Raw genomic sequence first — 15,501 nt, 5'->3', positions numbered from 1 at the left:
TCCAAATTACATTGTGAGAAAGCAAACACTAAGTTAAATTCTATTTTAATTATTTGATAATATACCAATTTCTAAAATCTACACTACTTTAAGCCACTATTAACTAGACTAAATCCAGTTCCCAGGACTCAACAAACTTCAGTTAATGAGAGGACTATATTATAAATGGTAGCTGTCACCATCTACAGAAAGGCGATATAAGCTTCATTCCAGGTCACTTTGATATTTAAATAATTTGAGATTACTACTGTATTACTAGATGGGACCACTATTTTCTTACTCTTTTTTTTTTGTGTGACAGGGGTTTCACTCTGTTATAGTGGTGTGATCTTGGCTCACAGAAACCTCTACCTTCGGGCTCAAGTGATCCTCCCACATCAGCCTCCCAAGTAGCTGGCCACCATACTCAGCTAATTTTTTGTATTTTTGGTAGAGATGTGGTTTTACCATGTTGTCCAGGCTGGCCTCAAACTTTTGAGCTCAAGCGATCCACCCTCCTCGGCCTCCCAAAGTGCTGGGATTACGGGGGTGAGCCACCACACCCAGCCCCTATTCTCTTACTTTTCTTCATATAAATGCACAATTCCGATCACTGAGTGTTTAGGTTGATATGAGAAAATAAAATGCTAACCCACCAACTGAATTTTAAATCGGACAGTTCCTAACACTGATCCCGAGTACAAATTAACACCACCAGGTTATATTCAAAAGAGATGTGTTTTCCACTTGGCCAACCTGTGTGCACTGTGAAGAATGTGCAGGGTGATTTCTTTAAAGCTCTGCAGTGTGGGTAGAATGCCTGTTATGCTCGAATGGTAGGAGTCTCCCTGGAGTCAATTTGAGGACTAACTTTAAAGTTATTACATCTAAATAAAATTCCAGTTTTAAGAACTCTTACTGGTTCACAGAACTGTTATGGGCCCTTCTAAAATTAGAAGACACATATCCCATTTAAATACTAAAATAATAAATTAGGAACCCTAATACTGGTGTTAAATAAATAATACTAATCATTTATAACTGAAAAATGCCCATGACCTCATCTGGCTCCAGGTGGGTGAGGTCTAGTTGAAAAGCAGAGAGAAGTTCTAGTTTATGAACAATATGAATGCTCTGTATTTTAATAGACTCTGCAATTATCCTACATTATTTATTCAGTCTACATTGAATCAAATGGCTAAAGAAAACTGATTAATATTTAGCGTAAATGGCCATAAGAAATGAACTCTACAATAATTTATAAAAGACCATCAACATCTTGGTTAAAAAAAAAAGCCCAAACATTTTCAAAACTTTTCAAAAAACATTTTCAAAAAATTTTTAAAAACCATGTAAAACACCACACAATGGCCTACTAGTTACCTTGTACAAAAAAAAAAATAATAAATAAAGTGATAGACTACATTTTAAAATGCAGACCATTTAAGTGCTAGACAAGAACATTTTGCAAACTGAAATAATCCTACCACTAGTAACCACGGAGACATAAGTCTGCACAAGAATCAGGTTTTAGAAACTGTCCAAACCTAGAGAAAAAGTGGATTTAAGAAACAACATACAACAACGAGAAAGACTTTTGCTAACAGTTCTAACAGCCTCCTGTTCATTTCGTTTTTCTGCCCCTGGGCAGGTGACACAGAACCCTGAGGTTGGGAAGGAACTTGGGGGTCGGGGGGTACAGAGCAAGAGGAGATGGGGAGACATGAAACTGGAGAAGAGAATGCAGCCAGAAGAATGAGAATAAAAAGGAACCAAAAACAGAAGGTAAGGGTGGCTGAGGAGAAGAAAAACAGGCTGAAAAGACAGAAAATCATATAGGGTGAAACCCCCAGTGCCAGCTCCTGAATGTGTCTGTGGGAGGGGCTTGGGTGGCAAGTGGGACAGGACGGTATTGGGATGGTTCAGGGGGTTTGAGGTGAAGCTCAACTGGCCCACGGCGGGGGCTATTAATTAGCCAATGGAAGGGTAACTAACAACAACTCCAAGCCACCATCTGGCACCCCACAGAGAAACAAGAAACCAACCAATGAACAAACTAGGACAGGGATCTTAAACATTCAACAAAAGTGGTTGGTGATTTAAGTGTCACAAAATTGCCACTACTTCCTGTGCATTTTAAAGATGATATATTCCATAGGAATAACCCCCGTTACCTTATACTTAAAGGTGTTCTATACAAGAAAGGTGAAACAGAAAGAACTCCTTTAGGGTCTGACCCCTCCCCAACCAGGTACATTACAGTAAGGATCCAGGGACATCATGGCTCTTAGCTACTTTTGGGGGCTGAGGGCTTTTGCAGAAGGCAATACTAGGTGACGCCATGTTTTTAGGTCTTATTTTTGGAAGGAATTAATTTATTATATTTAGTTTGAAAAGTAAACATAGGTAAGGTGGTTTTTTTAACCCAGACCAAAAATGGTCACTAGGTAAGGTTTTAAAAAATGGCCCATACATAATTCTTCTGTGTGACACATTTGTTTCCGGTGTTTTAGATGGGGTACTTAAGGTCTGAGTTTAGTATAATATAAACACACTGTAACTTATTCTTTTTAACAAAAATACTAAAAGTATCCTGAGATCATCTGTGGTAGGCAGAATAATGACAACGACACCCCCCCAACCCCCCAACAAAGACGTCCAGATCCTGATCCTGGAATCTGTGAATATGTTAGATTACACGGCAAAGGAGAATTACGGTTGCTAATCAGCTGACCCTGAAATAGGGAGATTATCCTGGATTATCAGGGTGGGCCCACTGTAATCCTAAGGGTCCTTAACAGCAGAAGAGGAGCCAGCTAGAGGGAGATGTGACTAGGAAGACAGACACAGAGAGATGCAATGTTGATGGCGTTGAAGGCAGAAGAAGGCGCATGTGAGCCAAGCAATGTGGGTGGCCTCTAAAAGCCAGAAAAAGCAAAAAAAAATGGATTCTCCCCAGAGCTTCCAGAAAGGAGCGTAGTCCTGATGACACCCTGATCTAAGCCCAGTGAGATCCATTTCAGATCTCTAACCTCCAGAAATATAATGCATTTGTGTTTTTAAGCTGCTAAATCTGTAATTTGTTATAGCAGTAGTAGAAAACTAACACAGCATTTAACTTCTTTACAATAATGGTGGTCCTGAACACCAATTCCATTAATTTTTTTTTAAGTAACCAAGGGATAGAAATGTCACTAAGGTGATGCTGAATTCTATAAAGAGAGAATTTTCAAATCAACCAGATTGAATTAGGTGCCATTGTAGGATGGGAAGAAATAAGGCTAAGAGAATAGCAGTGGCTCCAAATTGTATGCTTTTGGGAACAAATTCTCTGCAATTTAATGTTCTGTCACACTTCGGATTTATAAAAAATTAACACACAATCAACAGCCCTTGCAAAATTTAGCCAGCCATTCTTTAAGAGGAAAGATATCGACAGCTTCCATATAATCTACCTAAAAAAACTCACCACTCAGGGTAAATTGTTATTTGCAAGGCCTTGCCTTTTCAGTCTGTTCAAAGACATTCATCCTAGTGGATCACACTTGTAAGTAAAACTGATGTGTTCAGTAGCTGTGACTCCAATGAGAGGCATTAAAATCTGTCATGTCCATTAAAATTCCATAATACTTATATCAATATTCTTTTCTGCACAAAGCAAAGACAGAGCAAAGACAGAGTCTAGATGACCTCAATGAAAAAGACATGCTTAAAGTTCCAAGGCTAAGTGGAAAAACCAGTATTTTTAATTTGTAGCATTACTAAATCATACCACTTTGAAAGCCAGATAACAGGTATCTTTTAAACAGTAATTGTAATAGCACTTAGAAAAGTCAAGAGCAGGGAGGGCCAGGCATCGTGGCGCCTGCCTGCAGTGTCATCTACTCAGGAGGCTGCGGTGGGAGGATCACTTGAGCCCAGAAGTTAAAGACCAGCCTGGGCAATATAGTGAGACTCCATCTCTTAAAAAAATGTCAACAGTAGCATCAAATATTGAATCCGGTGAAAAAGGTGAACCCCCAATCCGGTCTCTAAGCACCTGTGGTATGTGGTGTGTGGTGGAGGCTTAACATGAAGAAAACAGATTCAAGTCTGAGAATCATACTGCTTCTATGGTCGAAACAATCTGCCCACAGGTCTGAGAAAAACAGGTGAAAAAAAGCTAAAGAAAGAATAAGATAAACTTAGCTATTTAAAAAAAAGTAAAGACAAATCCAGGCATTACTAGTGAGAATGAGCATGTGGCCATGAGACCAGGGAAGGCAGGAAAGTGGATTCGATAAACCAGTGACATCAAAGAGCACCTGCCAGATGGGTACAATGAGAATCACTGGCAGAACTCAGCAGCTTTCAAACTGCCCAATTTCCAGGGTTGGCTCAGACCATGCATATCTGATAACAAAAATGCACAGAGCATTGCAGCTCTTAAGAGGCTTCCTAAACTATTGGTCCAAGCATGTTCCTTATCACACCTTTTCTTAACTTTTTAAAAAAGCTGTACCAGACACACAGAATATAATCCCATAAAAACCTTCCTTGGTTAGAAAAGTTGCTTTTCTTTCAATTCAGTGCCTTTCAAAACTATATTAACAAAACACAACAAAGATCAGTTAAAAAAAGACATAATTTAAAAAATCTTATTAACCACCAAGATTAAGGTTTGCATCCTAAATATTATTCACAGTTTCACAAAAAGCTACATGAATGTGGGAGGGAGCACTCAATAGACGGATATAAGAACATGGAAAGGTGGTCAGTTTTCTCTGGAAAAAGCAAACCAATGTTATGAAATGTGAGCACGTGAAAACACACAGATATACGGGGAAGGCCTGAGTCAGTGCACATCGCGGACACCCGTACTCTTCCAAGAGCTCATTTCTGATTGTCCCACCTGCTGCTCAGCGAGCCTCTTCTGGATCTCTTGATCATCGCAGACGTCATAAACAACAGGCTTGGAAAGCTCAGACTCAATTCGAGCCAACCAGGTGCGAAGGTTGCTCATGTTTTTGTCCAACTGCTGAATAAAAGCAAAGGTCTCCTTCAGCTTCTTCACCCTACACATATTTGCAGAAAAACAAAACAAACAAACAAACAAAACCAGTGATGGAAAACAAAAGCCCGATACTTAGTGGTGGAAGAATGTGCCAGTAAGAGCATTGCAGGGTAAAAAAGAATCTATTTTGCTTTGATTTTATATCAGAACAACTCTCATGTCACCAGATACGAGTTCTCAGAGAATACGTGAAGCTTTGCAAGGCTGTTGCCTCTGTTGATTTTCAAAAGGACTGAGAGTTAATCCACCCATGCAAATGGAAGTCCTATCATTCCCAGAGTGAGAGCCCCTGAGACCCAGTTCATCTTCTTGGGGCTCCAGAGATGAGAAGATATGCCGTTTTTTCCTAAGTGAAAATAACCACTCCTGACTTCTGCCCAGTTTCTGCCGTGGGTATGCCTGAGATTGCAGCAGCCAGTGATCTACCCTGGGAGATTAAAGATGTTACACGCCTGGTTCACTTGGTGGTATTTGGTCCACAAGGCCTCTCATGGGACCCTCCTCTCTGAGTAAGCAGAGAACATGTGCCAAGCCCTACCGCTTCAGTATGAGGGGTTCACCCAGCCGTATACATTGAACCAGCCCATGTGGGTAGATTATGGGGCATCTCTGTCCGTCTAAAAGGGAGGGGGCAAAGGAAATCTGCACGCAAGCGCAGTTCTAAATGTGATCTCCCTCGCCAGTCTGCCTCAGCTCCCATCCGGCCCAACTCGGCGTGGAGCAGATTTGAAAGCACACGCATGGCATGAGTACAACTTGGCGTGCACGTCCACATGCTGTCAAGGGGACATGATGTAGCTGTTGAGGGAAAACAATCTTTTTCTGACATATATACTAAAATAAAATGCTCCAATAAACCGCTTTCCTTAAAGTCCTAAAGCAGAGCGAGGAGAGCCAGGATCTGTCCTGGCGTTCTGTGGGATATGTAGTTAATTTCAGACATTTAAAAGTAATGGCTCCAATGGAAAGTTCCCACTTATCAATACTTAACTTTGGGAGATGCTGTCAGAACTGCGCCCCATAGCTGGGAGCACGAGAGAGATAAATGGGGGCACTGACCCTAACTCTCAGGAAACATTGGGCTCCATGCCACCATCACCTCTTACTTGACCGAACAACCTCCTCTCAGCCCCCTAGACTTCCTGCCCACCTTTGGTTCTGTAGCCAAAGTGTAACTAAGTTCTAGAAGGCAAGTCTGATCCATGCTCAAAGCCTTCAATAGTCCCTGCCCTACCCTGAAAAACCGGTTCAGCCCCTTGATCTCTGCACCTCAAGCATTCAGGGGCCACTCTGCCTCTAACCTTGCACTCTCTCAGACACTGCACCCACCAGGACAGGGAGTGCCATGGCCAGGCTGCAGGCGGCCAGTTTCCACCGCACTCACAGCACCTCCCACAGGGCCTGGTGGGCAGGAAGCTCTCCACAAATGCTTGGTGAATGGACAAATATGGACAGGCACTTCCACGGGACTGACTTCTAGCTCCACTACCAGCTACTTTTAAGATTTAGTGAAAGTCCTTTCACCTCAGCCCCCTTATTTCGAGCACACCCGCAAAGCCGCTTAAGCTTCAGGGAGGTGGTTCCACTGGGTGAGGTGAAGGCCAGAACTCCGGAGGCAAGCAGACCTGGGACCAAGTTCCATTCTCCCATCTAAGAGCTCTGCACCCTGCAATGTACCTAACCGCTGACTCTCAGTTTCCTCATGATCTGTAAAATTATCCACCTTGCAGGTGGTGGTGAGCTTGAAATAAGAGGCTGCATGTAAAGTCATCTGCACAGAGTGAATGCTGGACCACATGATGCTACAATCATGCTTTATTTATAAGGCATTGGACCTCACAAAGTTCCTTCATCAGTGTTTTATTCTCAAGGGCAAGCTTGGAAGAAGGACGTGTGGTCTGTGGAAGAACACAGACTCTGTGCAGGGCCTGGGTTTGTGTCCTGGCCATGTTTAATGCCATCTATAAAATGGTGTTAACAGTAGTAGCTTCCTGCACTGGGTAGCTGAGGGGATTGAATGAGATATTACATGTGAAAGGCAGAATGCCTCGGAGATAAATGCCCAGCAACTTAACAGCTGTGATAAGTTTCAAGGAGCCATGTTTTCCAAATTACATTCTTACTGCAAACACCACAAGGATACGTTCCCTTCAAAGCCACAGATGATTTATTAAAAAGGAAGTAACAGAATCCAGGACCAGGCCTGGATACAGCTGTAACCTAGATCCCGCCTTCATTCCTATGGCTTCAGAGGTACACCCTCCTCACCCCAGTATCTCACCACCTTGATTGCCCTGGTTCCGGAAATAACACTCCAGATAACTACCAGGGTAGCTGAGAACCCCTGGCACCGTGGGACAAGGAGTCCTCCAGGCAGTTCCTGAGGGACTGCCCTCCTGGAAGGCTCTGCTGGAGAAGAGGCCCAGCCACTAGAGCTTCCTGGGGGCGGGGGAAGGGCTCAGCTTGTGACCTCTGCACAGCTCTCCTGCCCTCCCCACTTCTCCCTCTTCCCAGAATGAAATCTCCCACAGCCTTCATCTAGCCCCTGACCCTATTCCACCCTAAGAATCCCAGCCTCTTTCTTATTTTGAAAAGGAGAGGGCTAGAATCCAAGTATTTATTTATATATTTTTTTCTTTTTCCTTCTTTGTTTCCTCTCTTCTAACTTAAAGCAATTAACACACCAGAAGAATGCAAGTGTTTAAATGAAGGGAGCTAACTAGCAACACAATAGCCTGGGTACAGACCCACAGGGCTGTGGTGATCTTGAACTGTTAACCCTGGGGGTTAGGTGTGCAACACGCAGAGGGGGTATGGAGAAGGTTGGGGAATAATTTGCTTGGTTTCCCCAGGGCTGTGGTATCCAAAACGGGGTGCTCAGGACAAACCAATGGGGTGTAGGAATAAAATATGAGACTGTCTACTGTCATCCCATTCTTTTAAAGTTTCTACAATGTGTATGCTTTAAAATTATAAACTTTATTATTAAAATGAAACATCTATATCCCACGCTGATGGCCACATGTGCTAGGCCTGTTGTGCTTCATGTTAGCAACTCATTTATTTTTTATTTTATTTTTTTTTTTTGAGACAAGAGTATCTTATCGCCTACGCTGCAATGCAGTGTTGCGACATGGGTTCACTGCAACCTCCGCCTCCCAGGTTCAAGTGATTCTCCTGCCTCAGACTCCTGAGTAGCTGGGATTACAGGCACCTGCCACTATGCTCAGCTAATTTTTGTATTTTTACTAGAGACAGGGTTTCCCCATGTTGGCCAGGCTGGTCTTGAACTCCTGACCTCAAGTGATCCACCTGCCTCAGCCTCCCAAAGCGCTAGGATTATAGGCATCATTTCCTCTTCACAACAATGCTAGAAGATAGGTAGTATTATTATCCCTACTTGACAGATGAGGAAACCGAGGCACAGGGAGTAAAGAGCTCGCCCAAGTCACATGGTCAATAGCGGAAGCAGGATTCTAACCTGGGTAGTCTGGTCCGGAGCTGCTGTTCTTAAGCACTACCCATCCTCTCACATAATCCCACACACACAAACATGCACATACTGGAGATACAGGATTGTTTTGCTGCAGTCAGAGAACACGACCAGAAGTCTGGACTCATAGCTCAGGATACACTGAGGGGTAGGAGCTGGTATAGTAGATGCTACAACCTGGGGCTCTTAGCAGGTGCCTGGGGAGGAGGCTGGAAGACTCAATACATGCTGCCCATGTTTCCCCTCCATGATTTTCTTTCAGTAAACACTTAACCATTTGCCTTGTCTTGGATCCTGCACAGGACCCTGAGGATTCAGAGATAGCTGGAAGATAGGACTTCTTCCCAGAGAGGTTATCACCTAATTTAGATGTAATGTTGACATTGTAATACAACATAGGAGTTGCTCAATAAATAGCTGTTGAAGGAGTAAATGATGTTCACTCATACCTTCCAATTTGTCTGATTTGTCTTCTTCATAAAAGAGGTGGCCAAGTTAGATTTTTAAAGAAAAGAGGTAAAGACCAGAGCATATCAGAGCCCTTTTGCCACAAAGCAGCGTGCTGCCAGCCTAGGAGCCACTCGTGCTCCTCAGCCCTGGTTTTACACAGAGCCAATGAAGCGGTGACAGACACTCACATCACAGGCATACTTAGTGCAAGTTAAAGAGGAGGGGAAGGTGGGAGGGAAGGAAAAGAAGGTCACCAAGTGACAAAGCACTCATCCAGCCAGGATGTAGCCAGTATATCCCAAACTCCATTCAGAGGCCTAATACCCCCAAATGCCTGGGAATCTAAATGTTGTTCCTTTGATCATCAGGTAACAATTTACCCTGGGACTCATCAGGTGCACTGCTGAGCATGTATTGTTCTGTTCTGTACAGACACTGTAATCTAATTATCACCTGTCCCAGGTCAGGAGGTATTTGTCTTTTGCCAACCCAGGCAACTGACCTCCACATGTTGGGCCTTGTTAATACTGCTCTTGAAAAATTTAAAATCTAAAGTTAGTATCTGGAAATAAGAAAACCTATTCAGAAACCAGACTGCTGGCACACAGAAGCAACCACAGCACTGCCTGACATCAACCACCTGAGCAGTTTGCTGCCGTGGCCACCATCTCTGCACTTGTCCAGGTTTTGACCCAGGTGCTCTTAACATTTCTCACATAGACATTTCAACAAATAACCTTTCTCCAGGAAAAAGCAGCATGATTTCCTGAATTAAATCCCAGTTATGAGAATCAGAAAAACAAAATTTTTAGGTACAAAAGCGAAGTTTTCCACCTGCATAGGCTCTTTACTGGGAGACCTGAACAAAAGCAAAATGTTTTCTATGAAACCAAACAAAAGAATTATGCCTAAGAGCCGCTTTAAATTAGAAGAGTTCTTTTGCAGTGGTTATGGGTAAAAATGCAGAAAACAATCAAGGCAAATAAAGTTTTTCTTTTAACTAGCAATGGATGAGAATATAACATTGACGAACACTGCTCTCCTTCCAAACAAACAAAATCAAGCCATGTTAGCAACATTCTATATACCAAGCCTAAGCCTTAACAATGTATGATGAAGGCTTTACATGTCAAATTTATACATATGGAATAATTTACTATTTAGCCCTATCCTCTATGTGCTCAGGAGTCTACAGTTAAATTATAAAAGCCCTAAATCAGCCTAAGTGAACAAAAAAATTCCTATGCCTAATTTAAAAAATACTAAGGAAAACTGAGATGGTTCAAGTATCTGAATTTGTACTGAAATAAACAAATAGTCAAACCTGTGGGCAGCTGTCAGTTGCAAAAAACACTGTACAAATCCTGTACAATTGTATCTTTTCACATGACTAAATATCCTTATGGCAAAATAATGCATTACTCCAAGATCCTGAAGCCCTGATTTAGGGGCAGAGGCATTACAATACACGTCTAAGCTCATTGCCTCTTTAAAGCATTTTTGTCACCGGAGGACTTCCATTTTCCACACGGCATAATCACTCCTCTGCCCTGCTTGTCAGAGGCAGACTGCAGACACCACACGCATGCTGACGCTGGGAAAGAACCCATCCCCCGATGGCTGAGCACAAACACTCCGCAGCCACCATCTCATCGGTGATTTCTATTGTAACCAAAGCGACACAGCCAGAGAGCAAGACACAAGGGACAGCAGCTGGCGCCTCGGCCCAAGGCAGAGCTGATGATGAAAATGGCACTTACTGTTGATGAGAAAAAATCATTCCTTATGTTTAAGCGAAAGCTCCAAGTTCCCGGCTGCACCTCCACCTCCCAGGGCCGAGGCAGCCCCTCCCCCTGCCCGGCGTGCCCTCTTCACTGGTTCAGCATCTTGCACAGAGGCGGACGCAGCCCTCTCCAAGGCTCCTTGTGAGCACGGCTGGCTGGCTCGCAGGCACAGGGCAATGCCAGCGGGAAGGAAGACACCTTCTCCCCTGCTAACTGCAATTTTTCATCTCAGTTTTCTCCCTTCCAATAAACAAATATCTCCAGCTTTTTCCTCACACACACAGTCTTTGTTCTGACGCTACAGGATTGCAACGCTGGGAGAAGAAAGTCACACTGTTATCTTGGCTATGGGTTATTTATGAAGTGCTATAAACAGAGAGAAGAAACATTTAGATTTGGGGCATGCAAAAGAGGATTTCTGTCCTCCTCAAATTAAATTTCTCTGTTTCAGGTTTAAAAGAAACAGCAAAATCTGAAGCCCCTGAGTCCAACAGGAATGCCTTCCTCTTGTCCTCTTAAAGAAGAAATTTCCCTGTGGGGTTTTTCTGCTCTGCCCTTTTGGTCCTGAACATCCTGGTTTAGGAGGGTCAGAGAGTTCATTTAGTTTATCTGCTTTGTGCAAAAAAATTCTATTTTGCAGTGTAAAGGGAATTTACTGCAGAGGAAGAAATTTTTTAATTTTCCTTGCTAGCTCCTCCCAAGGTTTACCATAATGTGTCTGAAAATTCCTCCTTATTCATAGCCTCAGTTTCTCCAGACAATCCTGAGTGGCAGTGCTTGGTTTGTGTCGAGTCTACCTTAGACTCATTCCCAGCCTTATTCTGAGACTCGATATCATTTTTCAGGAGTCCCTAAAGCCCAACATTTAGTCATTATTGTATCCCCACCTTGAAACATAGCAGACACGTGCTACACCAGTGGAACCAGAAGTGCAGATCTGGCAATAATTCTCCCAAAATGCTGCATCTAACTCAGGCCCACGTGGCTGCTGTTTCTGCAACCTGCTGAACATGAACTTCTGAGGCTCAGTACACTGGACCTGCCTGATGCTGGCCATCAGGCTACTTGCTCATTACCCCAGTGATGGCTACTCTTTCCTTGGGGGAGCTCCCCAACCCTCAGGAAGGCATTTCTGCAGGGTCTGGGAACAGCAGCCACCCATTTTAGAGGCAGAAGGATCAGGCTGATGGGAAGGAAAATGGAAGTGAGGAGCCTCACATCTGGCTCTCCCTGTGCTAAAATAATCCCTAAATCCTTCCAGTCCCACTGGATCAGGCAACCTGCTAAGACCAACACAAGTCAACTTCGTGACTAGCAGCATTGTTTGGTCTTCCAGAAAACCTTGAGAAAATACAGATAAAATGAGAGCAATGAAAAGCTTTATCAGTTTAAAAAGGCACACGTATTCCTGCCCATTCTACAAGGCATGGAGAACAATCTTAACACACAATTGCCACGGTCATAACTTCTGAGTTTAATGATAACATTTTAATTGCCACTACTATAAAGTAGGTGAGCTTTTCAGGTTGGTAGGCAAAATTTAGAAGTTATGCTTGGTTTAAAAAGTTCCTTTTATGGATTTGATATTTCTGATAGTGAGAGCAATTCAGTGTAAACAGGAAGGAGCTAATCTTCAAGGTCATACGGTACTAGGAAAGTCCCTCCTTGTCAGTGGCTTAATAAGGATGACAGGCCTTGCTAGTGGTGCTACCATCAGAGAGAAATTCAGGAGAGAGAACATAAAATTGATGACATTTGTTCACGACATGTTATAACGTGACATCTTCCATAATGAACATTTGGAAAGTACAGATAAGCAAAAAGAAAATTAAAATCATTTTCATTAAAATGATTCCAACCAAGAGAAAAACCAACGTAAACTTTGAGAGGGTATGCCTTTCCACTTCGCTGTCCAACCTATATCAGGTACTGAACGCTTTCATCAGATTATTCACACATGCTGCTAGAAAGAGTCTTTAAAAAGAGTTCCTCACCCTGATCCCAAGTCTCTAAAAGAATTCATCAAGATGTGCAACCCGCCAGAGGCACTCACTGAAGACACAGCCCCACCTGTGTCTACAGAGCTCTGGTTCATAGGACAAGCAAGGTTCTCATTAAGGAAATGGGGAGGGAGTTCTGGGAAACAAAAGTAGATGAATTTTTAAGGAGTTCAACTATTGGGTTTTTAAAAATAAGGGGAGGCACAGGTGAGAACAGGTGGCAGGTCAACTCCTTCTCTTGCATCAGTCCTATTGAGGGAATGAGATCCAAGAACCATCTTTTCAGAGCTTTGGCCTGTGCTGGCTGTGAAGGTTAACCCTGCATCTTTTTGTCTATCACGCAACAATTTGTATCTTAACTGTTCTTAGGTAATCCAGATTCCTCCAAAACAGAGGAATGCACATATTGGCAGTTCTGAAGGACACCTTCTGTAATTTAGTTGTCTGTCTTGCATTCAGAAGTTTTGCTGAGTCACTTTTCAAAGACGTTATCAAAGGCTGGGTGCAGTGGCTCATGCCTGTAATTCCAGCACTTTGGGAGGCAGAGGTGGGAGGATAACTTGAGCCCAGGAGCTCAAGACCAGCTTGGGCAATATGGTGAAACCCCATCTCTACAAAAAACAAACAACAAAAGCAAAAAACTATCTGGGCATGGTGGTGTGTACTTGTAGTCCTAGCTACCTGGGAGGCTGAGATAGGATAATTGTTTGAGCCTGAAAGGTAGAGGCTGCAGTGATCTGTGACTGTGCCACTGTATTCCAGCCTGGGCCATACAGCCAGACCTTGTCTCAAAAAAAAAAAAAAAAAAAAAAAAAGAAGAAGAAAAGAGGAGGGAGAGGGGCTAATAGACACAGATAAAAAAAGTTTAACTCTTCCTTTAATTTGACAAACGAACGTAGTAGCATATAATATTTCTTGTCATCAAATCAACTTGGGTTCTACATAATTACAATCACCAAACATATATATAGTGCTTTAAATGACCTCTGTTGATGAAATTACCTGCATGTTTCATAAGAGTGTAGATGTCACCATTGTAAGAAGCTGCCTAAGGGCCCATGAGGACTTTTAAAAGCTCCCAGAGCAACTCTGAGGGACAGCCAATCACGGGCCTCTTTATACCCACACCAGGGCCCAAGTAATCTTATGTGCACATTCCTGTCCCGGGCAGAATTCCCATTGTCCTTGGCTAAATTATTTACCTTTTCTGAGCTGCAGTTTCCCTCTCCGTAAAATGAAGAATCACACGACTTTGCAGTGTTGTTTTAAGAATTAAAATGAAATAATCTACGTGAGGAGCCTAGCACTTAAAAAATAAGCAATGTTGGTTTCCTCTATCTATCCAACAACGGAGGCTACCACCTGAAATGATCAGAAATCTAATGTGGTTTTTAAGGAAGCCTATCCTAAATCCCATTTTTTCCTCCAGTGAATTAAAACTGATTTATTGAGGCCTTGGACTTCTGAAAACCATTCTAAACCTTGAAGTTAGTTTTGTAGTTCAGATCTCGCAGTAACAAGGCCGGGTACCTATGTAGGATCACCTTTCAATCTTTTTTTTTTTTTTTTTTTTTTTTTTGAGACGGAGTTCGCTCTGTCACCCAGGCTGGAGAGCAGTGGTGTGATCAAGGCTCATTGCAACCTCCACCTCCCAGGTTCAAGTCATTCACCTGCCTCAGCCTCCTGAGTAGCTGGGACTACAGGTGCGCGCCACCACGCCCAGCTAGTTTTTGTATTTTTGGTAGAGATGGGGTTTCACCATGTTGGCCAGGCTGGTCTCAAACTCCTGACTGCAGGTGATCCACTGGCTTCGGCCTCCCAAAGTGCTGGGATTACAGGCGTGAGCCACTATGCCTGGCCGATCTTATTTTTAACAAGAGATGCTGTTCCCTGCCCACAGGGCCAAAGCAGAATACTGTGGGCAGGATGGAAGAGGCTACATGGTGTCCTGGATCCTGTGGGCAAATGAAGCCATCAGGGCATCCCGCAGAGCAGGTTCTTGTCGCCACTGTTCAAATGTAAAGTTTGCAGCCTGTGCTTCCAACCCTTCCCTTCCTTTGTACAAGGCCCAGGGTGAAGTCAGCATCAGGGAGTCTATGTAAGGCTGATTCTATGTAAGGCTGATTATGACAGGTCCAAGTTTGCTGCCTCAACCCACAGATTCACCTGAACAATAAACTCAGCTAAGAGCTTCTTAGATTCTAGCTGTCTGTCTCAGCCTGGCCCTTGCTTTGAAATAAGAAAAATGATTCCCTCCCAAATTCCTCAGTGCTGAGGGGATTAGCACTCAGCATGTACTGCTCATTTCAGTGTTTCAAATGAGAGGGTCTGGGCTGTCAGGGAGGTGACACTGCCTGAGTTGAAATCCTGGTTACGTCACATGCTGGCTATGTAACTACGGGTAAGTTGCTTAGCTTCAGTCCTCAGTTTCCTTCTTGGTGTGTAAAATGGGACAATGGTATCTACTTTTCAGAATCACAGTGAAGTTTAAGTGAAATCACACAAAAAAGGCATATTGTTAAGAATATAGGCAGCTGGCAATATATTTGCTATTATTTCAACTCCTTTTCCCCCAGCTGTTCTTTCCAAAAAGATCAATAAAATTTTACCCAGTGTTTTATCTCTTTCCCACCAAAAGGTTGGCTGAAGACAGGCAAAGAGTGAGAGAGGAAAGCAAACAGCCTGTTAAACTCCAAAGTGATATAAGCAGAGCATGAATGATTAAAAATGGACTGTCATTCT

At 43.1% G+C, this 15,501-nt stretch overlaps 1 protein-coding gene across 13 annotated transcripts in view; it reads right to left on the bottom strand.

Annotated features, from left to right (window-relative positions):
• Window positions 1–15,501, bottom strand: part of SYNE2 (spectrin repeat containing nuclear envelope protein 2) — a 368,208-nt gene that overhangs the window by 18,537 nt on the left and 334,170 nt on the right. For all 13 annotated transcript variants that reach the window (XM_054530190.2, XM_054530185.2, XM_054530188.2 and 10 more), the window contains one exon: window positions 4,871–5,033. In XM_054530190.2, the coding sequence (XP_054386165.2) occupies window positions 4,871–5,033 (163 nt within the window). The remainder of the gene's footprint in view (window positions 1–4,870; window positions 5,034–15,501) is intronic.

The sequence above is a fragment of the Pongo abelii genome, chromosome 15 (assembly GCF_028885655.2).
Source record: "Pongo abelii isolate AG06213 chromosome 15, NHGRI_mPonAbe1-v2.0_pri, whole genome shotgun sequence".
Classification (NCBI taxonomy): Eukaryota; Metazoa; Chordata; class Mammalia; order Primates; family Hominidae; genus Pongo; species Pongo abelii.
Note: the sequence above shows the minus strand (reverse complement) of the source record. Positions and strands in the feature narration are given on the sequence as shown.